General features: G+C 42.3%; 2 protein-coding genes across 2 annotated transcripts; one reads left to right on the top strand and one right to left on the bottom strand.

Moving 5' to 3' along the window:
• The first annotated feature begins 3,909 nt into the window (after positions 1–3,909).
• Positions 3,910–16,002, top strand: ehd1a (EH-domain containing 1a). Its single transcript, XM_075481554.1, has 6 exons — positions 3,910–4,708; positions 9,060–9,157; positions 12,765–13,006; positions 13,751–13,921; positions 14,778–14,942; positions 15,281–16,002. Exons 1-6 carry the CDS (start codon positions 4,320–4,322, stop codon positions 15,812–15,814), a joined length of 1,599 nt encoding a protein of 532 aa, XP_075337669.1. The 5' UTR covers positions 3,910–4,319; the 3' UTR covers positions 15,815–16,002.
• Positions 16,003–20,392: 4,390 nt separating this feature from the next.
• On the bottom strand, positions 20,393–21,968 carry map1lc3cl (microtubule-associated protein 1 light chain 3 gamma, like). Its single transcript, XM_075480671.1, has 4 exons — positions 21,827–21,968; positions 21,663–21,718; positions 21,443–21,549; positions 20,393–21,290 (listed from the first exon to the last, which is right to left on the bottom strand). Exons 1-4 carry the CDS (start codon positions 21,882–21,884, stop codon positions 21,101–21,103), a joined length of 411 nt encoding a protein of 136 aa, XP_075336786.1. The 5' UTR covers positions 21,885–21,968; the 3' UTR covers positions 20,393–21,100.
• Between the last annotated feature and the right edge of the window lie 2,086 nt (positions 21,969–24,054).

The following is a 24,054-nucleotide window of genomic DNA, read 5'->3' as shown; positions in this document are numbered from 1 at the left end:
AAATCTTTTTATTCTTTGATTCAAAAGCTTTTTATGGAGTTTCCCTGATATGTATTCTTGCACTTGGAGTTAAAGTTCTACTAGAAGTCATATAAAGATTGTATTTTTATATCATCTGAGCCTAACGGGCCATAAATTCTATCTTGTGCTTGCAGATTTTGATCTTTTATGATACGACATGTTTGGTTTAAAATCCTTTATTTTCCTTTAGTTAATCAATCGGTTATTTGAAATACTCCTGCTCCGTGCTAAGTAGTTGTATGTTTTTCTGAAAATGTGACAGCAGAGGAAGCAACACACAGAAGGACAAGAGCTAAGTGTGCGAGGGGGGCTGATTAGAAAAGCTGACAGGCTGGATTTTGCTTCTAATTCTCTTGTATAATTTCATTTCATCCTTGTGCGTTCATGGGGGTGGCTCAAACAATATAATTTTGCTGACTTTTATGTGCAGGTTGGGTCTGTTACACATTTACAGTAAGTGTAATGATTAATTTTTCACTCCCCCACACAGTCTTAAGAAGCCGTCATTCACGAGTTTACCATTACTAAGGGACAGACTTCTTTCTGTGCTTGTGCCCTCTCTTTCGGCAGCTCTTCCACAGACTGACTCACATTTGTCATTTATCTCCTTTTTTCCTAATTTATGCTTCTTTTTTTTTTTTAGTTTTCGCACATCTGCAGTGTTTACTTGGTGAGTAAAAACTTTAAACATTTGAAACTCAAAGGAACAGTTTTATGTCATTGTGTATCAGTTAAGTTGTAGACTGCAGCGTGCACCAAGGAAAGCGTTGTGTTTTTAACACAATATTATCCAGTCATGTGTTGTGAATTTTATATTCAGTAAATATTAACAGCCACCCACCTGCAGGCAACTTAAGCAACTTATTGGAAGTGCATTCAGGTTTGTTGAGCTATAAAAAGTCAGTCACAGTTCAGCTTTTAAGCTGTTTTGCTTCTTTATTTGATGAGAAATTAATGTTTTCAGTGACAAGTGCAAAAGGGCTTTTAAGGAAATTTTAAAAAAAAACACTGAACATCCGAATGCTTCCTATTGGTTTCCAGGCACCTTACACAAACTTATTGTGATACAAGGGGTTGAGTGAATATGTTTGATGTGACCAGCTATTAATCAACTTTTCACACAAGTGTCTTAGATTCTGACATTAACCTAACTTCATTCAAAAGGTGAAACTATCTCTTAGAATCAAGAACACCATGCATCACGAGGATCTTGTTTAAAATGTGCCAGTTGTTTTCTAGTTGCAGTCCAGATTTCATATTGATATGCTTTCATCAAAAACAAATGAATTTCAATTTCAGAGGCAGATTATCTGAAGGTACTTAAAACCATTCACAGTGGAAGTATTGTGTCAAGCGGAAAACGATATACCGGGCAAAGTCGAAGGACGTAATAAGGGTGAAGGTCTCCTTAGTCTACCCTTAAATTGCTTTATGGTTCTGTTGTTTCTACAGAGGATGGGGTTAAGGGTCAAAGCTCACCAGGATAAATCATGAGATAAACTAGGGAGATGAGAGGTGCACAAGGAAATTATGCACACTCATGTTTACTGCTTGTGTACAAAGCCATATCAGTATCTAAATGTAAAAGATTAATTCTAATGGACTTGAGACTGAGGTTAATTTGCTATGATGCTGCTCACTCTTGACCACTTGTACCTGTTCACTGAGCTAATGGCTGTGATTTTTATTGGTCTCACAGGGTAAAGTGTAATCATGGAAGCAGTAAAAACCAAGATGAGGAGATATATTGCTGGATGATATTTTACTAATCCTTCACTAGGTGTGTCTGGTATCACATGAGGGTTTAAATATAAGCAATGATGTGACCAAAAATTCTGACCAAAAGAGGGCAGCATTATATCATATACGGTTTAAGCTTTTATTGCGCTGGTGACATGACGCTCATGTAATATTATGAAACTCTTATCTGGTTGTTGAAGACACTGTAACAATAATTCAGCAAGTCGCACTCCATGTCATAAACAAGGAATGGGCCAGGGGGAACTGTTGAGGTAAGTTTGAATTGTTAGCTGAACATAACCACACTCAAAGGGAGTCTTTTGTTTTGTCTTATTACACAGCAGTGTCAGCAGAAGACTGCACAGCCAATCCTGTGGTGAAATCCTTGAGGTTTTACTTGGTTCTGTCAGCTGTGTTTTTTCTGCGGGTCTCACCAGCTGTAACAGCATCTCCATATGGAAAAACTCTGGCTTCCAGTGGAGCTGCTGTTATCTGTGGAGGGACACCTCTTGTCATCAATACACTGTTGGACTCTCTGCAGCTTGTGCTCACAAATAGTCTGTTGTTGTTGTTTTTTTTTTAAATGTTATTTTTGCTCTTTGTTTGTTTGTTGTAATAAAATAAATCTGACTTTGTGAATCCACTTTAACTGTCTGCCTTTTTCTTTACCATGCTGTTTGAACAGATAAAACACATTTATCTGAAGAACATGTCCATATGTTGTTTTTCTATGTAAGATAACATTAAAAAACATGTGAATATAGACCTAGCATTTTTAAGTAAGAGATAAGAGGGGAGAAAAACGCTTCCCTGGAATTGTTATCTGTGTAAATGCCAAGCACCAAGAGACGCCAGACTTACGTGGCTTTAGAATAAAACACCGATATTACAGCATAAGTCTAAACTGAAATAAAAAATCCCCGTTTTCAAGAGATACTGTTACAGCAAATTTGCAAGTAAAACCAAAACTGAAATTGAATGTTGGCAATCCTTGTGGACAGCATGTAATTTGATACAGGCCCCTCAAAAAGAAAAGCAAAAGTACTTCTGACCGACGGTAAGTATTATGGAAGTATTCTTGGTAATAACAAGAAATCAGTGCATGTATGCTTTCATTTAAGTCTATACTGGCTGTACATGAATACATAACAGATTTTGCAGTAGCACACTGGCACCAATGGACACATTATATGTATTGGGCACCTTCCAAGGGGGCCCAAGGAGTAAGGGGGCCCCTGACTTCAGCAATATTAGAAATACTGTTTCCCAGAAAAAGATTAAAAACGACCAGAATAAAAATGAAAAAGAGACATATAATAAGTGATCTCAACTAAAATCACATAGAGACGCAGTTTTAGTAAAGCAATTCAAAATGTGACACAAAACTAACAAAATAAAACACTAACAATTTTAGAGAGATTGACCACGACCAGCACATGCAACTCAAAGAGATGCAAAATGGGCCAGAGAGAGTCTCCCAGGAAGACACACAACCCAAAAGATAAAAAAGACGAAAAAATAACTCAAACAGGGTCACAATACGTCTACGTATACCATAATGAACCAACCACAAGGAGAAGCAATTGATATGATCTGCAAAACATCTGCATGACGGGCAGTTGGAGACACACACACAAAAAAAACACAAATTGCATCTCCACGGTTCGTGGTTGTTTCGCGTCCCGTACAGGACAATTGTATAATCTGCCAATTATTTGGAAATAAGATGTAGTATATACAAAAAGAAGATGAGGAAGAAAACGAAAAGGGAGAAATAAGAGAGAGAAAAAACGCCCTCAGAATAAGAGAAAAAAGTAACTATGGGAGAATATTCATCTCTACACTAAAAAGCAACACGCAGGTCTATGAATAGTATAATAATAAATTAATTCAGTATTTGTGTGTATCTGTTATCCTCCAATGACCACAAAACGGTCAAACTATAAAACAAATTTTGAAAAATTATAAATTAAGTATCAAACAACAGTGGGAAAAAAATCGCATAACTGTGGCTTGTATTAATGGAGAAACTATTGAAAAGTTATGTCTAAACTGGAGCGTGTGTGTTACTATGACTGCACAGGATGTTATCGCTGTATGTTGAGACTTTTAATATGAAACGTGTGAAACATTTCCGGTATCCGCGTGTCACTTGTCATTGGTGGGTTCACCAACTGACAGTCGGTTGCTAAGCTAATAGCTAATTCCTAATAGGTTGAAACGAGATTGCTTTTACTTTCGCGTAGCATTAGACAGCATATATGTACCTAGAGGCTGGTATTTATGGTAAAGTGTCTCTGGCTCTGTTATATCAACCAAAGTCCGCTGAAGAGGGAGTCCTCCCTTAATGACTGAGACTCGTAGTGCGTGGCTACTGGCTGGCTAGCTAGCGTAGAAGAGGGTGGGGACAAAAACTTCCAAGACCTCGCCCAGTCGTTGCTTCACTCAAGCAGGCAGCTAGTCTCTTGGCGGTGTGAGAGACCCACACCATTAAATTAGATAATTATTCAAGGGGAGAGTGGCACAGTTGTGTCAACGAAGGGTAAAAATCAGTAATCATGTTCAGAAAAAACATGAAGAAGGACCCCGAGCTGTTTCAAAACGTGTCGGAAGGGCTGCGGCGGCTGTACCGGACCAAACTGTTCCCGCTGGAGGACACGTATCGATTCCACGACTTCCACTCTCCCGCACTCGAAGATGCCGACTTCGACAACAAGCCCATGGTACTCCTGGTGGGTCAGTACTCCACCGGCAAGACCACCTTCATCCGACACTTGATGGAGCAGGACTTCCCCGGTATGCGGATTGGCCCCGAGCCGACCACAGACTCTTTCATCGCGGTGATGCACGGCGAACAGGACGGGGTGATTCCGGGTAATGCCCTGGTTGTCGACCCCAAGAAGCCCTTTCGCAAACTCAACGCCTTTGGCAACGCGTTTCTCAACAGGTAATGCCACTGCCAGATCTGCCAGTCTCCAGATCCGATTAAAGGGATTGCCTTTAGCAAAGTGAAAAATGTAATACACCAGGATATGATCTCATATGGTTATTCATTGATTTGTGAATGAATGAATGAATGAATGCATGCATGCATGCATGTCTTGTGAGTCTCATGATTTTTTTTAAACCTTCTTTAGCTTCTACAGATGTATATGAAGAATTGTCCCATAACAACACAACATCCGTGATTTAAATGCTTTCCTACAAGCCCTAGCATGCACTGTGCCTTTTCTAGTAAATTTATAGGCTGTTGCACAATCTTTGCAGTGGGGCCAAGTTTGTGTGTGAGTTTTCCCCCTTTCATCATGACTAGAGAATGTGGGCGTTTTGTGTCAACCAGACAGGTGGCATATCCACTCTGTGTGAAGAAGAGCAGAGCAAAGGACAGAAAGGTGTTTTCCAGCGTCTTATCCCATTAAAAAGAAGTACTTTCGCTTTGGACATAACCCTGCCTGTTAGCACAGCACCTGGCAGAGTCACTCTTTACAGACCCTACTGTCCCAGTGTCACAGCATGGCCCCTTTAACGTGGAAATAGTTGTAAACTATGTTACTTGGCAACAAGCTGACCTTGTTCTGTCCTTATATGTCAGTGCCACAAGTTTCATATCCTGCTGGCCATATAAGTTTTACCACATCAGAGCCAGCCGACCAGCCAGCTCCTTAAAGCTCTACCTGTGAATAAGACATACAAAGTCTTATCATGAAGGGTGAAAGGTTTGGTATCTATCTTGTTTCCAGTGTAACATATTTGTGACAGTATAGTGGCTGTTAAGTCGGGAGGGATTTCATTATCAGTGTTGAGGCCTTTTAGCTCATTGGAATTTGTTCTATGAGAGGGATTGGTCCAGATAAGGCGGTTTCTAAGGCAACTTCCAGAGCTCTTCCCAAATATTATTGAAATTTATGTCCAAGTCTGAGGGAAAAGCTCCGTCATTCCAAAAGCTCAGATGACTCAGAGGTTTTCTCAAGGTGGGGCTTTTGCTATTTATTGCAGTGTAGAAATAGCAGAAATGCACAAATTATTGTCAAAAACTGCTGAGTAAAAGCAGAAATGAAAGGGAAATCTACTAATAATAAAAGCGAGTGTGGTTAATGTTGCGCGTCAAAATAAAAAGAGGCCAAAGAACAGGGAATAGGCTGAGGCTGCTGGTGTCTCATTGACTACAGCAAATATGCTCCTCCCCGCCCGGCTCAGATTGCAAGGTGACTTGAGTCAGAGCCCGTATGACGAGGCGATATTAAGCCTTGATAATATAGCCTGAATCCTGTTCTTTCTATGTATGGATTTGTAATGACATCAGGCTTCTTAACATCTGATTGTTGATGATGTCACTTCCTGTTGAGGAGGTGGGATGTCCCCTTCTCCCCTTGGTGGTGTCACTTATGGGAATAGCTGCCTACACACATAGGCAAAAAAATACTCCAACAAATGACTCATTTGTAGACGGTCATGACTTAATCTGCTCTTAACTTCAGATTATCACATTGGTTGTGTTGCCCTATGATGTAGTAGTCCCAACACTCAAATTGACAATTGGTCATTCAGGCCTACTTCCCATTATCCTCTCACATCCCTTCCTGTAATTATGTAGCGTGTTTCCCTTATCTTCCACGAGAGAGCAAACTTCTGCCAAGGAACATAACTCGGATAACTCCAGATAACACTTTAAAAGAGTAGGGGGTCTTTTACTCTATACACCTTAATTCATCTCTCAAAGTTATTACAGACTCAAGGGGAAACCAGATAAGATTGGGTATAAACAGAGGCCATTGTCCATTGTTGTATCATTTGTCAAACTGTTGGATGAAGTCTTGTGGCTTCATGGGATTTGTGGTTCTATTTGAATTAAATCTGTATCTTTGTCTCAGAAACAGTCAGGCCTGAGTAGTCATACACTGGCTTAGATATCACACGATCATTCATTATAAGACATGTGAGTATGACAACAGAAGGTGTATGATCTGTTTGAACAGGTCATATGCCACGCAGCCAAGAACTGGCCTATTTCCCATTAAGCTTTCTGCCAAAGACCAGATCCTCAGAAACATTTAGAGCCGGGCTGTTTCTGGCTCAGAGTCTGCAAGTTTATCATTTTCCTCTCGTGAGCCAAAAGTATTGAGACTGGCATTTGGCTGGTTCAGTGTTGTTATTATTCATAAAAGTACATAGGAGATCTCCAGGGTCAGATTGTTAATTGACTGATATAAGGAGACTGTGATGGCGTTTCTCTTTTTTGTAGCTCTTAACTATAGTTATCTACCATGCAGATTAGCCTTTAAATACCAGGCTCAGATGGGACTTACCCTCAGTATAACCAGTTATTTATGAAAAGAGTAAACAGAAATCAGTCCTGGGATCCTCACACATACAGTTGGCTATTGGTTTTGGCAAATTGAAGACATAAAGTTTTTCTTCATTAATTTATTCATTTCTTGGTCAGTTTTATAGCATCTTGGCTTCTGATTATCTCTCTCATTGCTTGTGCAATGGTTTTGTGCAAGATTATTCCAAAAAAGTAACCGAAGGCGTCTTCTCCACCTTGCATATTTTCGAGCTCTTGTTCCCTTTTATTTTACATGCCGCTGCAGTCAGAGGGCCCCAGTGTGTTTCTGCGTTCTCTGTAAGCCATTAGTCAGTAAAACTGGAGTCAGCAAAGCTTAAGTTCCGCTATGGCCCACCCCGGCCCACGCTGTCCCGCTCCGTCCTGTCCTGTTATTCCAGGACGCTGACTCTGCTCTTTGCTGAGGTAGGGGCTAACACTTGTAAAGCCTCAGCACACAACGAATATGCGAGAAGATGTGTGCATATATAGATACAGCAGGTACTTCAGTCAGGAAGCAAATTCGGAAAGGTGACAAAGTTGTTCATCCCTCCAGTCCGAGTGACAGCCTCCCTGTTCCCTGTTTCCTCTTCTCAACAGGAAGCTGAGGTTACGATGTGAAGGAAGGCCATAGGTCAAGAGGTGGGGCAAGAGACGAAGACCTTTGTGTCATGAGTTTTAGCCAGAAGTCAAGCTGTGGGGCAGATATCATGTGAAAAGTTTACCCGAGTCTTCATGCCAACCTGTCCTCACAGTCTCCTATTTTCCTAATCGCTCCATGACCCCCAAGCCTGCTTTCTGGGAATTCCAGCTCGAGTTGAGCCGAGCCTTTTTCTTTTTTCTTTTTTTTCCCGACAAAGCTATGTGTGGAAAGATGTTAGGACAGATAGTTGAATGGAAAATCTGAGCCACGATTCCAGCTGGATATCCTACGGTGTCCGATATGAGAAAGAGAGGGAAATACCTGCGTGTTTTGTTATCTTTGGCGGTAACTGTTATTGTCGTGTAATAATGCATAGGATCTCTGTGCATGGAGCCATTGTCTCATATTTCTTTGACTTTGTAGATTTTTCCATTTCCCCATCGCGTGTGGTATTAGACCTCTGTTAGGGTTTGTGGTGTGTGTGTCTGCCTTCAGTGTGGTTGCGGCAGGAATGTGAAAGCACGGTTTTCCCAGTCTTATGACCTGGTGCCTCTGAGCTCACGTTGTGAGTATCCTTCGGTTTGGCTGAAAGGACAGCAGAATGAGAAGTAGTACTCTGAACCGTGGGGCGTCTTAACAATCCCCCTCTTTGTCCTGAGTGGGAGATTGTGGGTTTATGTAAAACCAGTCATTGTTTCTCATGCTTTAATGTGTGTGTATGAGTTATTGTGTGAGCTCAACTTCTGTTAGAGTGCAACACGCTCCTTTAAAGTTTAAACCTCAGTGCAAAAGCCTGAGACACTATTGTTGAGTGAGTAACGTTGCATGGGAATGACCCAGGCCTACAATTTTACAGCTTACAGTGTGTTGTCCCAGTGATTCCCTTCTTAATCATTGTTACATCAGAGGTGGCCCTCCATAAACAAGGCCTCTCCACACTGTTTGGAGAATGCACATCATTCTGTAGTCTTTGCTGTTGTAGGATAAACATCGAAACTAGATTTAAAGTGTCAGCTAGAGCTCAAACAATTAATCATTTTAGCTTGATTGATGTTTGTGCACAGAGCCAAATAACGTGGTCACCACAAGTGACCCAGCATTATTCTCCTAATGTCAGAGCCTGAGAGCAAGAGGGCTGTGACGGAAAAGATCCCAAATGAAATCTGTTAAATGCTAAGCTTATGTGTAAACACTCTCACCTGACTGGTTTTCTGGTCTCTCCCTTTCCACCCCATCCCTGATATTCTTCTTTCTCTCCTGCCTCATTCTGTGTTACTTTCATTTTCTTCATCCTGTGCTTTGTTTTTTGTCCTCCCTCAATCCCCTCTACAGGTTCATGTGTGCTCAGATGCCTAACCCCGTTCTGGAGAGCATCAGCATCATCGATACCCCTGGAATCCTGTCTGGTGAAAAACAGAGGATAAGCAGAGGTCGGCTTCCCACACTTACACTTGACACGTTACAAACTTGTTCTTTCCTGTGCTCGGGAGCAGTACTCGTTTACACCAAACCACACCTTCTAATGAAAAACCCTGAAATACTGTAACCAGAGAACCTTGCACACATGCAAAATAAACTCACAGGAAGTTGCACGTTCAAATATAAAAAAAGGAAACAAGCTTAAACAACCCACATATACCGGCTTCTTTCTCAAATATTTTCACTTGGCAAGTACTCTACAAAGATAACAGTAGCAGTGTGGCTCCCTATGCTGTCAAACCTGTATTTAACTCCTTTTACACCCTCAAGGCAAAGTGTAACCAAACGGAAATGTGATTGAGGTTCTCACAGCTTGACAGTAGCGCAGAGAGGGCTTCTGAAACTTTGAAGTTAATTTCCTGTCAATATAGATGTTGTTGTCTGTGGCATCCTCCATTTTGACATTTTTGCCTCTTTTTCTATCCAATCCCAAACCGTTCCTGAGTTGCGTTTTTTTTTTTTTCTTTTTAATGAGCTAAATTTATCACACTGCCCATCCATTTTGTTTTTATCAATTCAATTCTTATTTGTCTCTTAACTTGTCTAATGATGGATTATTTTACTGCTTCATTTCCCTGCGCTCTGTTATCCACGAGCTCACGCAGTAACATGACCAACGTGGGTCATTTCAGTATTGCCACATCAGCAGTTTTCATTAAACTTTTGATGATGTGAAAGAGCACAGTCAGAAGATAACGCTGCAGCTGAGCGGAGCTTCTGTTTTTTCTACAGTATTCAAGCCGGTTTAAGAGGAAACATGTACAAAATGTAGACTTTTGTGTAGTCAAGTGAAAGGAAGTGGAGTAAAATGGCAAACATAGCAGAGTTTCTCAAGATGCCCCCGCCCCACCACCCCCACTGCCTGTGTTGCACAGAGAGCCGCTTCAGTCTGCTCTTAACAGTGACTGAGTTTCCAGAGGAGACGGCAAGAAAAGGATGAAAGAAAAATTTCAGGAACTGATATTGAAATTTCAGACACCGTCACAGCAGGTGTGATGAATTATTAGATGAGACTCCTTCTCTGCAGGGGGAGGGCACGGTACACCGAAAAGCAAATAGAGTCAAAACTGTGTTTATTTTCCGACAATGAAACATTAAATTGGTGTGCTGTGCAGATGTTTAGCAACATGAAATGTGTATTAAAGTAGAGGCACGCTGAGGTGACCCTGTGTGAGAAAGAGGAACATACTAAAGCCGGGGCCACCTACCTCGAACACTTTTGTTTTTCTGCACACATATACTTATACATTCTTTCTCTCAAAGATACTTTTCTCCCTTCCTTAACCACATGCACCCTCGCTCACGTCATCCTCTGCTCTGTTTCTGTGTAAATATGGACACAATACTGTACTCCACAAACATACTGTACGGACTATGTCACGTATAAACAGACCGATTAGATTGTGCTGCTCATGTGTGACGGGCATGTGTGTCTGCACTCAGAGTTTGTACCAGGCCACAGGAAGCTGTTGGATTACTTCAGCGTTTTCCTCGCTGCTAATCAGCTAACAAAGGCTGAGTGTGACTTAATATAGAGCAGAATAGTTCATTTCAAGATACATAATTTAATACCCACAAAAGCTATCAGAAAGCATCCATTGACATTGAAATTGCGAAGGCCATTTGTGGATACTCAGCTTTTTCATTGCGCAACTCTATGACCATGCATTCATTTTTGAATAGGTCAGCGTGTGTGGCTCAGTGCTTTGAAGTGACAGAAGCAGAAAACAGTGATTCTTTTGGAGAACTATCTGACGCCTTTCCCACGGACACTCGCATGTTAAAGTCGTTTAAGGTAAAGACCAAAAAAAAAAAAAAGAAGGATTTCTCAGAAGCTGAAACTTTTAAATCTTGCGGCCATGACGGGAAAAACTCTGCAGGATTAATCTGAGGTAAACTTGGACACTTTTGGGATAACGTGCTTTCTTGACATGGTTTCAGACGCAACAAAACTTTGCTCTGTTTGCATGATTTTTAACCCGATTTTCTTTCGGTATGAACCATTGGTCCGAGAGAAAAACGGTTTCTTTTTTAGCCCGTGGCAAATCAAACAATTAGACGAGATGATGAGAGGATCTTTGGATGTTCTGTTAGGTGGATTTTATTGCACATGAACACAACCATGCTAGCTCCTCCTGCTATTTTCAGGCTTTATTGTAAGCATTCTCACATGAGAGAAGTGTTGATCGGCACGTCAGACTCCCGACAAGAACACTCCCAAAATACCGTGCTAGTCATAATGAGAATGTCTCTTCCGCACGTTTGTCCACATTTGAGTTTCTGGCTCTTATCCCAGCGTGTCAGTGAGGTGCATATGGTAAAGACATGCTGTGTGCTATAAGTAAGCCTGGGCTCGGCCAGCTGTCTCCGTCTGATTCCCTTACATGTGTGTTTAAAAACAGACTTAAGAGAGAATGAACAAGTGTCCCCGGCGGGCTCCCACTGGGATCTTAGATTTGAAATATTCCTCCTTTTTCTCCCTCTACTTGCACATGTCATGTGCACAAACTTCTTTTTGCTCAAAGTGCTTTCAGCTGACCTTTTTGTGCACTTCTATTTACAGTTTTCTCTTATTTTCACTTTCCACTGACTTTCTTTCACTTATTTCCTGAATCAAGTCCGCTCTCCGTCTCCCTAACCATCTGTCCATATCGCCGACATTTTCTCTTATCAACCATATCTCTCCGTCTCTCTCTTTTGTTTATATGTATGGGACGGGGACAAAAGCCAGCCATGTTGGAATGCACAGCAGATCTGGCGTCGATTGTGCGGCAGCTGAGATGAGCTTTTAGACGAGCTGCATTCTTTTCTGATCAGATGACACACAGGCACTAATCAAAACCACAGCTCCCAACTTTCCCTCCACATCCTCAAAGCAAATAAAACCTTATAAAGGGCCCGTTTTGTCATTTGAGTTGGCCCCTTTTTTAATTAAATAACCAGAGAACGTGAACCGTAGAACAAGTTTCTGGGCTCGGTCGGGGACAGAAATGTGTTAAAAATTGAATTTGATTAGTCATTTTTTAACATAAACGTCATCGCCGTCTTATGTCAGCGGTTTTCATATTTCACCACTGGTTAAATAGATGTTTGTGAGGCATATTACAGGCCTACGATAGAGGTCATTTTATCCCTGAGAAGTCAGATTGTCCGGAGGGCCTCTGGTACAGTCTCTGCCTTTTATAGACTTCTCATTCTCAGTACACCTAGTTAAACAGTAACCAGAGGAAAAAGCCTAGGCTTTTGAAACCTTTTATTAAACATTACTGGATCAACATGACATGGAATATAAACATACAGCTCACAATTAAACCTCTCCCAGTAAATCATTTATTGACCAATCGGAGCATTGAGCTCTTTGTAGGGGTTAAACATAATTAACCACACCTCATCTGCTAACGGTGAGGCGCTTCACTTTTATCGTGGATTATTTCGTCGGTTCTAAAACAATTCTGCTCTGAACTAGTGAGCATCACTCATTCAGTATCCTTTTGGGAAACTAATATCAGACACTTGTTTCCAGCCTAGATTCCTGTTACCCTCCTTTTCCTCCTCCAGGTTATGACTTTGCCGCGGTGCTCGAGTGGTTTGCTGAGCGCGTGGACCGCATCATTCTCCTGTTTGACGCCCACAAGCTGGACATCTCCGATGAGTTTTCCGAGGTGATCCGCGCCCTCAAGAACCACGAGGACAAAATGCGCGTGGTGCTGAACAAGGCAGACCAGATCAGCACCCAGCAGCTGATGAGGGTCTACGGAGCGCTGATGTGGTCTTTGGGAAAAATCATCAACACACCTGAAGTAAAAAGCATTTATTTGTCACGTTTGTGTTATGTTAGAATTAAATGCATCTAGACAGAGAATGTTTTATTTAGGTATTGGCCCGTCTAAAGAATCTTAAGCTTGTGTTAATTCTACACACTAAGTACCTGAAGTTTCCTTCTTCAGGTGTAGCCTAGTTGACCTTGACCAGTCAGTGAATGGTTTTGAGTAAAAGTCTGCAAGTCTTTATCAAGTCAGGCTGGAGGTCAGATGACTTTCCAAGGACAAGAGTGATCAAGTAGACTTGTGTTCTCACCCTATCACTGTACGAAAAGACATGAGAAGAAAAGCTATAAAGTGTAAATAATGAAAGTGAAAAGCAGTTGTTATACCATCCTTTTCAAATCCCATGTCCTGTCATGTGAAAAAGTCTCATGATTTCTCCCTGACTGTTTGGTTAATGTTTGATCCAGAGCCATATTCATCAACTGCTCCCTGAGAAACCTTTGGATCTTGGAGATCATTATTCATTGACTTTAAAAAGGAGGTTACACTCAGAACGCACGTTTTTTAAGATTTGCTTTTCACCCTACCAGCTTCCTCACAATGTGATGCATTGTCTCTTTGGGCTCCTACAGTGTAAATGTTCTGTGTCTTTTTGTACAACGGGCGGATGGCGGTGTCGTGCGTGTGACCTGGGAAATAGTTTCCTCTCCTGAGGGTGTAGGCCCATCAGTAAAACCTGAGGGAAGTGAAGATTAACCTGTGCAAACTTTGTTCCAGGTTGTGCGCGTGTACATCGGGTCGTTCTGGGCCCAGCCCCTGTTGGTTCCTGACAACAGGAAGTTGTTTGAGGCGGAAGAGCAGGACCTGTTCGTGGACATCCAGTCTTTGCCACGGAACGCAGCACTGCGCAAACTCAATGACCTCATCAAACGAGCACGCCTTGCCAAGGTTGGTACTAAAGAGGCCAAGCGCCCTCCTCCACCTTCAGCACACACTTTTAATTTGGAGTGTGTGTGTGCTCTATGACATTCTACACAAAGGGCAGCTGAGGCTGGTGTGAGTGTCAGTTTAGCATCACTTACTTTGTGTTTAGTCAAAAACAAAGTGTGTATTTAGGCGGTTTGACCCGATGATCAGGTTACAGTCGCAGGACCGTGAGTGTTTACACCAAATTTTAGCCATTGATTCATTTCACTTTTACGTTTCAAAGGAACAAATCCCAATTCCTAATGGTGGCGCTGGAGGGAGAAGTCATGAGATCATTAATCAGGAATGTCTGTTTCAAAATGTGAATAATAAAGCAAGTCGAAAGGCTGAGATAATTAAACCAAAGCATCAGCTTTCCTGTTTGTAAGAGCCACCTGGATTTCACACACACACACACACACACACACACACACACACATACACACACACAAACCCTGTTTTGTGCAACTTTGTTATCTACGTTTGAATTGACCACAAGCAGAAGGAAGCAGAATAGCATGACTCGAGATGAGGGCAGTTTTGACACCTTTAACCATGTGACTTTATGTAAAGAAAGGGATTGTTTGTCATTTCTTATGACTTTCCCCAATTCAGAAACCCCCGACTTGTGTGTTTTTTTTTCTCACTTTCTCTCCTTGTTTTAAGGAACTAGTTTTAAAAACTGTATTTTTTACCTCTTAAGCCAAAAATAATAAATAAAATATTTGATCCTGCCATTTTTCCCGATTCTAATAATGGACAAAACAAAGAGTTAACTGTTGCTACAAACCTGAATATTCATTGAAACGGTGTCTCCTCTTTGTGATACGATCTTCAGGTGCAGGCCTACATTATCAGCTCTCTGAAAAAGGAGATGCCCAGTGTGTTTGGAAAGGACTCGAAGAAGAAGGAGCTGATCGCCAACCTGGGCGAGATCTACCTAAAGATAGAGAAGGAACACCAGATCTCACCTGGAGACTTTCCCAACCTTGCCAAGATGCAGGTGAGATTAAAGCTAGAGAAAGATCCACAGAGAGATGTAGCCACTTCCCTATCACACCGCTGTGTACTAACTGGAGTTACAGGCTCGATTTGTTTTTGTTTTTTTCAATATAGAAACAAACCTCTCAGAGTACAATAACCTTCCAACCTTTCCTCTTCACATCTTTGCCCTTCTTTCCTGCTCTTTGCCCTCCAGGATGGGCCAGGACGGGGATGAGATTTATTTTTCCTGGTTTGTCAGGAAATCCTGCTTCTTGTATGCTTCTCCCGTTGGTAGCCATTGAAGACTGATCTATTTCTATCACCAATTCCTGTTTTCTCTGCTCCCCATCCCTTCAGGAGCAGCTGAATGGCCAGGACTTCACCAAATTTGCGCCGCTGAAGCCCAAACTCTTGGAGGCAGTGGAGGACATGCTCGCCAACGACATTGCTCGTCTCATGGCCCTGGTGCGCCAAGAGGAGGCCGCCATGCCCAGTCAGACCGTCAAAGGGGGAGCCTTTGAGGGGACCATGAGTGGCCCTTTTGGCCACGGCTACGGAGAGGGCGCCAGCGAAGGCATCGACGAGTTGGAATGGGTGGTGGGTCGCGATAAGCCCACGTACGATGAGATATTCTACACCCTTTCTCCCATCAACGGCAAAGTGTCCGGCGCTGCGGCCAAGAAGGAGATGCTGAAGTCCAAGCTGCCCAACACAGTCCTGGGAAAGATTTGGAAGCTGGCAGACGTGGATAAGGATGGCTTGCTGGATGATGAGGAGTTCGCCCTGGCCAACCACCTGATCAAGGTGAAGCTGGAGGGCCACGAGCTGCCACCTACGCTGCCTGAGCACCTGGTGCCCCCATCAAAGCGTGGGATTATGGAACAAGATTAAAGGCCCAGAAAGGAAGGGGGAACAGCCACGTCAATACTCATGTTAAGGACTCCCTATGCATAAAGTCCAACCACGAGCATGAACAGCGTCATCCTCCATCAAGCTGTGAGTCCCTCAGCTTCCCGACACATTCGGAGAAAGCAGTGCTGTGATCTTATTCACCAGAGAGAGACTGGAGGGTTTCTGGGGAGGGTGGGTGGGTGGGTGGTAGGGGTCCATCTTTGTGCATTAGGGGATAAAAATCAGATATCTAAATGAAAAGAAAAGATGAGGAAGGGTTGAAAGGACAGAAGTCGATCATGAAGTGATGGAGCTGGAGGTTGCATGATTGGGCTGAATATGGATTTATGCATCCTGTGTAAAGATAAGGTAAACAGTTCATACTATAATATGTCGATCCAAAGATATATAGTTTTTTTTCCATTTGGAGAGAAAGAGGAAATGAATTCAAACAACTGTCAGAATTGCTTTATCTATATTTTTGTATTTCCTGACTGTTAACTTCAACGCTTTCCAAATGCTTCCCTTTTTGTTATTTTGCCAGATAAATAAAAAGGAGCACTGTACTGTGTAACTCGTACTTATGTGGATTTGTAATGTATCTTTCTGTGATGCACGACAGTGTTGCAAATGGTAAATGGTCCACATTTGAACCTCATCTGGACTTTACAGTGTGTTCCTCATTCACCAGCTCACACAAACACTCATACCGGGCTCCTTCTTCTTCCTCTACACACTTGATGAGAATATTGGGGGCTGTGTGGGGGGGTTTAGTGTCTTGCCCAATGACACTTTTACACATGTCTCCAAAAAGAAAGCCTTACTCTTTGAAGAAAAAGTAATAAATTCAATCTTTGCTGAATAAATCTGGACTGAATCATAGTTTGTTTGGTTTTTTTTTGCTTTCATTTTGCAGCTGTTTGTCACTTTGAGTCATGACAAGTTCTCCAGGTCACTGTGAGGTCTTCCAGGGTAGTTTTCTTTAATACGCTCTGCTCCTTGTGTATTCTTCTGCCCTCTGTAGGCCATGCAGTCAGATCAGGGGCCACAGAAGGACATATAAGGGAATTTACTCATGGAACGGATGGCCTCTGTCTGAATATTGTTTTTTTCAGGGATAACTGAAAGGCGGTAGTGACGGCAGACACTTGGGCCTCATTCTGCAGCAGTCGGAGGACACGTGGAGACGATTCATAATATGTCGGTCCAGACTCAGGAAGAGCTGCGCAAATTATAAACAGAGGGACGGGAAGCTCTCTCACACAAGAATCTGATCTTCATTATTCTCCTAATAAACCTGCCGTCTCGTTCTGTCAGAGTAGGTCTGAATCTGGGGGCTTTTTGCATGATTTAAATCATTCTCGGGGGGGGGGGGGGTTGGTGGTCCTTTTTCTTTGTGAGACTTTGTGATGGGAAAAGCTGCCAGACTCTGTTACATAAACACAATATTTCCATTGAATATTTCCAGTCATATGTTTAAACATTTCCACACTGCTGAGTCTCTCAGCTTCAACCTGTAACGACCATCTGACCGGGTGGAGTTGTTGTGATGCTGAATCACAGCTCAGAGCGTCGGGTCACCTCCTAAAACACAATGCTGCATTTCATCCTCAGGCTCTACTCACAGTCATGCATTTCTGTCTCATAAGCACACACTCGGCCTTCACACTGGCTGCCAGCGTCGGATACACAATGTCTCATCTGTGATTAAGTCCAAAGGCGCTCTCTTGTGTCTTGATAAGTTATTACAGGCTATTTTAGTCGGCCGGTTCTGGTTTTTGCCTGCTTTCCTGCAGCTAAAGCACAACGCTGCATGAAAGAGCTGCGCGATCTTATTCTGGCTTTTCTTTATTTTATCACTTTTATCCACTGTTCTATATGTTTCTGTTCCCTAAAAGATGGTGATAACTTGATGGTTATGACCATGAAGTCATGTTTATTTCCCTAAGGGACAACTCTTTCTGTGTTTGCTCTTCAAAATGAGGCCATATCTGCTTATCAGCCGTCACCCTCCTCCATGTTTAGCAGTTGGACACATTTATTCTGCTTTGACGGCTTTATTTGATCGTGATTCATTTCTTTTAAAACCCACCGATGAACTTGGATGACTTACGGTTCGATAACATCCTACATAACGTGTTGTATAACCCGAGAGTTCTCTGCTCTCAGGAGATAATTCACAGCTGGCAGTAGCTCCGGGGTCCCTCCTGACAGAAAGCTGCAGGAATGCCCACAGTGGTGTGAAGTGAGAGCCCCAACGTCTCCTCATCCCTCCGCTTCTGTGCGCTGTGTGTTTGCATAGCTGTCAGGCTGCTCCACTGTATATCTCCCCTTTACACCGCTTCCTTTTTCCTGTCTTCCTCTGGTAGGACGTCACCGTGTTCCCCTCGTCTCCTTTTCTCTTTTCCTTCCTTCTCTTCCACTGTTTATGGAGAGCAGCCTCTCCCTGTTTTTCTGCCTCTGGGGCTTTGTTTTTCATCTGTATTCCTGTCACTCTGCTGACTCGCTCCGGCACCAGTGTTTTAGGTCAAGTCGGCTGGTCCCCTCCACTTTTAAAAATAAACCGTCCAGCCCTCTGACACACTGACCCAGCAGAGAGTTGACTGGGTCGTGCTTATATAACACAGCCATGCGGTGGGAGTGCCGCTTCTCAGAGGCAGGTGAGGAATGAAGCACCTGCATGTGTGAGAGCAACTCATCTGGGAGCAAAATGAAAATAGTGGGTCTCTCTCTTGGAAGCATGAGGTTAATAAAGCACATCATTAACAACAGCAAAGAAAAAAAAAAAGGTTATAAAAGAGTGTTTATGTTAAACTTTATTCTTAAACCCAGAAGTGTTACGTTTTGTTGTTTTTAAAGAGAACATTTTTGGAGAATATTTATCACTGCGCTCCTAATTCTTTGATTCTAAGATTTCAGCCGCTCAACACTTCCTCGTTGAATTCTTCTGTTTAATTACACTCCAGATGTTTTCAGTGTGGAACAGGTCAGGACCGCTGGCAGGGCAGGTTAGCACCTGGACTCTTTTACTTTGAATTCATGTCAAGCAGAATCTTGTTTGACGAAGTCTTTCTGAGAAAAACGGTGTCATCTGGATGTCAGCAAATGATGCTTCAAACGCCTTGTCTTTTTACATGGTGAAAAGAAAGTAACCCCCCCAGTTCTTACAGTCTGCTAAATCCAACCTCAGATAAACAACAACACATGACACATAGCACAGAGCCATTATTTATTGAACAAAAACTAAACCAAAATGTAGAAACCGTGTGAAAAACTAAGTGCACCCCACAAATCAATACTTTGTACTTTTAATCACCTTAAGTATTAAAAACTTGAAGAAATCATTCTCTGTATGATGTTATCAGTCTCTTACATCGAATTTTGGCCCACTTGGCCCTAAAAATGTTGTGGTTTAGCACAGCATTTCAATCTGGAAATGACTGGACCATTGCAACACCTTGTTTCTTTTCTTTTTAAGACGTTCTGTTGTGGATTTGCTGCTGTGTTTGGGATCTTTGTTCTGTTGATGACCCAGTTTCATCCAAGCTTTAGCTGTCAGACCGATGACCTCACATCTGACTCTAGAATACTTTGGTGAACAGAGGAGTTCATGGTGACAACAAGGTGTCCAGGTCCTGTGGCTGCAGAACAAGCCCAAATCATCAGCCCACCACCTCCGTGCTTGACAGCTGGTATGAGGTGTTTGTGCTGATATGCTGAGTTTGGTTTTCTCCAAACGTGCTGCTGTGCATTATGACCAAACATCTCCACTTTGGTCTCACTTGCCCAAAAGACATTCTTCCAGAAGTCTTGTGGTTTGTCCAGATGCAGCTTTGCAAACCTAAGTTGTGCAGCCATGTTCTTTTTAGAGAGACGAAGCTTTACTCTGCAATTCTTCCACATAAGCCATACCTGTTCAGTCTTTCTCTAATTGTACTGTCATGAACGCTAACATTCAGCATGCTAACTGTGTGTTTTCAATGATGTGCTGCCATATAGCGACCATTTAGTGTCAGTTTTCAGCTTCATCTCTTGCACATAGGGAATCCTCTGGATTACCCGAGGCATTTAATGATATTATGTACAGTAGATGATGAAATCCTAAAATCCTTTTCAATTTCTAGATTGAATTTTTAGATTCCTGCACTTACCCGTGCAGTCTTTCTCAGAGTGATGAACTCCTGCCCGGTCTTACTTCTGAAGAACTAAACATGGCCACGGTGTTCTTTTCTAACACAGTTATACTACTGGGATTGCGTTCAGTATGAGCAGATTTATCAAAAACAAAAACAAAAGTCTCTGTTTTTCTATTCAAAACGTTGTCTGTACTGTTTTCAGTCAGATGTAGGTCGTAAACAACTTCTAGAGATCATTGCATTCTGTTTTTATGTACATTTTACACAGCATCCAAACTATTCTGGAAACAGTGTTATAAAAATGCACCTGCTACCAGAAAGGGTGACATTGTTTAAGGCAGCACATAATATAACGTGACCAGTGCATCATGTGATTGCATGCACAATACGTCAAATAAGCCTAAACTCAGCGGTAACAGTAAATATGACACATGACAAGAGATTAAAAGGAAGAGAATTTATTTTTGTTTTCTTGGACACAGAACACATCAGAGCAACAAAATGACATGCAGGAGTGATTCAGTCATGTAATGATACGTCTGTGGGACAGGTTCACATTTTTTGGGGAAGGTGAAAACGGGGAGGCAATCTTAAAATAAAAAAAAAGGGAGGCGGAAGGGAAGATAAGTGCTAAGAAGGATTATGCTTTTCAACAGCGATTTTGAGAAGGTTTGAAATGCTGAGCTGCCATGACAGACAAGTGGAAACAGGTTTGGTTTGTTTACACTGGATCTCAACAGAGATGCTGATATTTTTTTTTTACCTATAAATGGGCTAAATATGACAAAAAAAAGAAAAATAATTCAAGTAACTGCCTACATTGAGCTAATCTCTCTGTGGGAATGTTTCTCAGCAGAAACCCTTCATTAAAGCCAATCAGACCAAACCAAAGTCTTCATCAGGGTGAGCCTTGTGCTTGCTTGTCTGGTGCTGGAAGCTGAAGAGCCAGCACAGTGAAAAGGTGGGACAGACTGATTGTATGTGTTTAAAAATTCAGACAGGTTTGATGAGGTAGGCAGATGTGCAGTTTGGAGCAACAAAGCTGGAAAACAACTGTCTCCTTCGGCTCAGTTCGTCCTTTTTCTCCAGTTTGATTGCGTGATGCTGGTCACTGATGGTCAGAGTTCAGTTAGTTTGTTTAGTCCCAGGCTCAGCAGGGTGGCCTGGCTGTGGGCTGAGGCGCTCCGAACATTTCCTGTGAGGCGTAGGTGATGTACAAGAAACCATCAGTGTCTCTGTAACGAGAATACACTTCCCTCATGCTGGAGGACATGCACGACATGCTCTTCTCTGCCACCAGGAGGAACAGCGCCTGGGTGGACTCCAGGTCGATTTTATTCCTGAGGAAAAGACAAGTGGAGAGGCGGATTACGGGAGGAAGGCAGCAGAGAGTTTGAGCACAAAGGAGAGAGAGAAGATGAATGTTAGATTGAAGGGAAAATTAAAAACAGGCTCCTGGAGACGTGGGTACAAGCAACGAGAGATGATTCACCTGAGGAGGCAGAGGAACTGACCCAAGGTGAACTCAAAGGGTACCAGAAACTTTGTTTTGTCCAGCAGGGGGAGAGTCTTTTCACGAACGTAACGTTCAACAATCACCTAAACACAAAAACACGACTGTGAGGAACTGATATTGCAAAAAATAAATAAATAAATAAAATAGTTACAGGATTAATTATGATTGCAAAGTGATGGAATTAAAACCAACTTACAGGCAATTTGTTGGGGAATTTAGACCGAATACTGCACACTTCATCTTTTCTTGTTGCTAAACAGAAACGCAGAACTGTATTTTCTACACTTTTAACCAACCTTCGCGCAGTGTGAGCTCACAGTGCTGATACAAGTAGATGAAGTAGCAAACAGATGGTCTTACCAAGGCATTTCCTCTGCTTGAAGGGCATCATCTCCATGGATTTCTCATAGGGAGCCATATTCGTTGGGAAGGTTTGCTGACGCCGGTGGTGATGGAGGCGGTGAAGCAATTATGCCCGGGCTGACAGTGAAGTCCCCTCGGTGGAAGCCAAAAAACCTCAGTGAGCCTCTGTGACCGCTGGTGTTTTATGGAGGCAGAACTGGGAGGAGTCGAAATGTGACACTAGCAAACAAAGACACACTCCTCATCCTGGTGGGCAGCATGTGGTCGCAGGGATGCCAGTGTTCCCTCCGCTGGTTCAGACCACATTCACACCTACTGGTTATGTCACAGAGCCTTCTCACATCTGCTTGTGACATTGCTGCGGCTGTCACGTACACAAAGTGTTTACTAATATGAAGAGGCCCGTGTAATGAGGACAGTACTCTGTGTGCAGAAATGAAGGGGGTCCTGAGGAACCGTCCCGAACAAGGCCGTACAACACCAAACCCCCACAGTTATAAAACCTGTCACAGTTATAAAACCTGTCACATTTATCACTGCTCTGAACTTGATACCTAATGACCTTTGACCACTGTCAGACACTGGCTCTGTAACAGCCATGCTGGCCACATTTCATCATATCCCCATGTTAGACTCACTTTTGAGCCTCAGCTGGCAATGATTAGGATCAGAGGAGCCTCTGTGATGCTGTTGACTGTATTGTATCCGGTTCACATTTTGAATGGTCAAAAAGCCCTGCCCCACATTGTTCCCCAATTAGTTTTTCACCTGTAAGCTGCTTTGTATAAACCAGTCTGGTAAATTAATATGATTCCTACTGTCACGACCCACTACATATTTTAACCAGGGATGCAAAGTTACAGTGTGCAAGCAATGATATTTATCTGGTGTGTCCAGGTTGGACGCAAAGGAATAGGGTCAGTGATGGTTTTGCAGGCTAGGAGGTCTGAGGTTTGAAACTGCTATCTCTTTTTACAGAAAAGTGAATGAAATCATTTGTTCTCATTTAAAGATAGTGTGATGAAATACTTTATATATGTTTAGTCTTTTTTTCTATAAAGCATAAAACGATTGTTTCCCCCTACATTAAAGGGAAAATAAATCATTAAACAATCCGTATCAGCTATCAGTCATAGGTTGAATCATATCTGTGATATCAGTATCAGTGTCAGCCCAGAGTTTTCTAATCAGTGCACTCATAACTTTGATAACTGTGCCAAAGAACAATTTAAGGATAAGACCTGCTCAGTAGGTTTTCTGGAGCTGTCTCTCATGTCACAGGATTTTCATTAGCGGATAACTGAGTTGTCATAGAATCACAATTCTATGACAGATTTCATCTGCTGATGAAGGTCATGTGATCTGAACAGAGACTTATAACGCTCATTGTGGCAGTTTTCAGTATATTAATCTAAGTCATGGAATGAAAGCAGTAAACTCTCTGTCAAAGACACCTCATTGGTATTTTTGTCCTGAATGTACCTCCGTGCTGCGTACACTCATGTTGCAAGTTTATTAGGCACATCAGCCTGGTAAACAGTTTAATCCTAGAATCACCTCAAGGAAACATGCAATGATCGGCTGCTTTTGTTTGGTTTGTACAGGTATTGGTTGTTTGTAAAGTTGTGAGGATATGGTCAGAGTTTATTCTTTAAGGTGCTCCTGCAGTCAGGTTGCTGCTTGCGGAGCACCGGTCTGTTTTATCAGGATCAGGAAAAGTTACTCTCTTGTGGTTGAAGATCACCCTCTGCTGGTTAAATGGTGGCACGGGGGGGGAGCTTCGTCATAAAAAGCAAAAGATAAAACCGAAACAAAAAGATACATCCTTCCGTTCACCAAACCCGGCGACTTTACTGGTGAAGTAAAAAAATCAAGAGACATCTCGATTTTGATCAATTGCATGAAACCTTTTAAAAACCATCTAAATGTGCTGCTAAACTTGTGAGCACGAACATGCCAGAACGCTCCTCTAAAGCCAGAAGTATCCAAAAGATTTAATAAAAGTAATGACATCCTCAAGCATTTAAAAAAGAAACCAGATATTACAGTTCAGAGAAATTTCTGTCATCATCTGTTTGGTGGCTCTGGGTAAAAGATAAGCTGCCGGATCTTTTCCTGCTCATCCTCATCTCTGCACTGTATCTTTGTTCGTGTGCTTTGTAGCTTCCCTCTATTGTTTGAAAACACATCAGACCAAGCAAGGCAGATTCAGTGTTTGCCCAAAG

This window comes from Odontesthes bonariensis, chromosome 13 (assembly GCF_027942865.1).
Source record: "Odontesthes bonariensis isolate fOdoBon6 chromosome 13, fOdoBon6.hap1, whole genome shotgun sequence".
NCBI lineage: Eukaryota > Metazoa > Chordata > Actinopteri > Atheriniformes > Atherinopsidae > Odontesthes > Odontesthes bonariensis.
Note: the sequence above shows the minus strand (reverse complement) of the source record. Positions and strands in the feature narration are given on the sequence as shown.

What these genes read in the sequence shown, in the direction of transcription:
- ehd1a (XM_075481554.1), top strand. Translation starts at nt 4,320, where the DNA reads ATGTTCAGAAAAAACATGAAGAAGGACCCCGAGCTGTTTCAAAACGTG. An exon ending in GGCAACGCGTTTCTCAACAG is followed by an intron (nt 4,709 to 9,059) that starts GTAATGCCACTG and finishes TCCCCTCTACAG; the next exon opens with GTTCATGTGTGCTCAGATGC. An exon ending in AAATCATCAACACACCTGAA is followed by an intron (nt 13,007 to 13,750) that starts GTAAAAAGCATT and finishes ACTTTGTTCCAG; the next exon opens with GTTGTGCGCGTGTACATCGG.
- map1lc3cl (XM_075480671.1), bottom strand. Translation starts at nt 21,884, where the DNA reads ATGGCTCCCTATGAGAAATCCATGGAGATGATGCCCTTCAAGCAGAGG. An exon ending in CAAGCAGAGGAAATGCCTTG is followed by an intron (nt 21,719 to 21,826) that starts GTAAGACCATCT and finishes GTTTCTGTTTAG; the next exon opens with CAACAAGAAAAGATGAAGTG. An exon ending in CAGTTCCTCTGCCTCCTCAG is followed by an intron (nt 21,291 to 21,442) that starts GTGAATCATCTC and finishes TCTTTTCCTCAG; the next exon opens with GAATAAAATCGACCTGGAGT.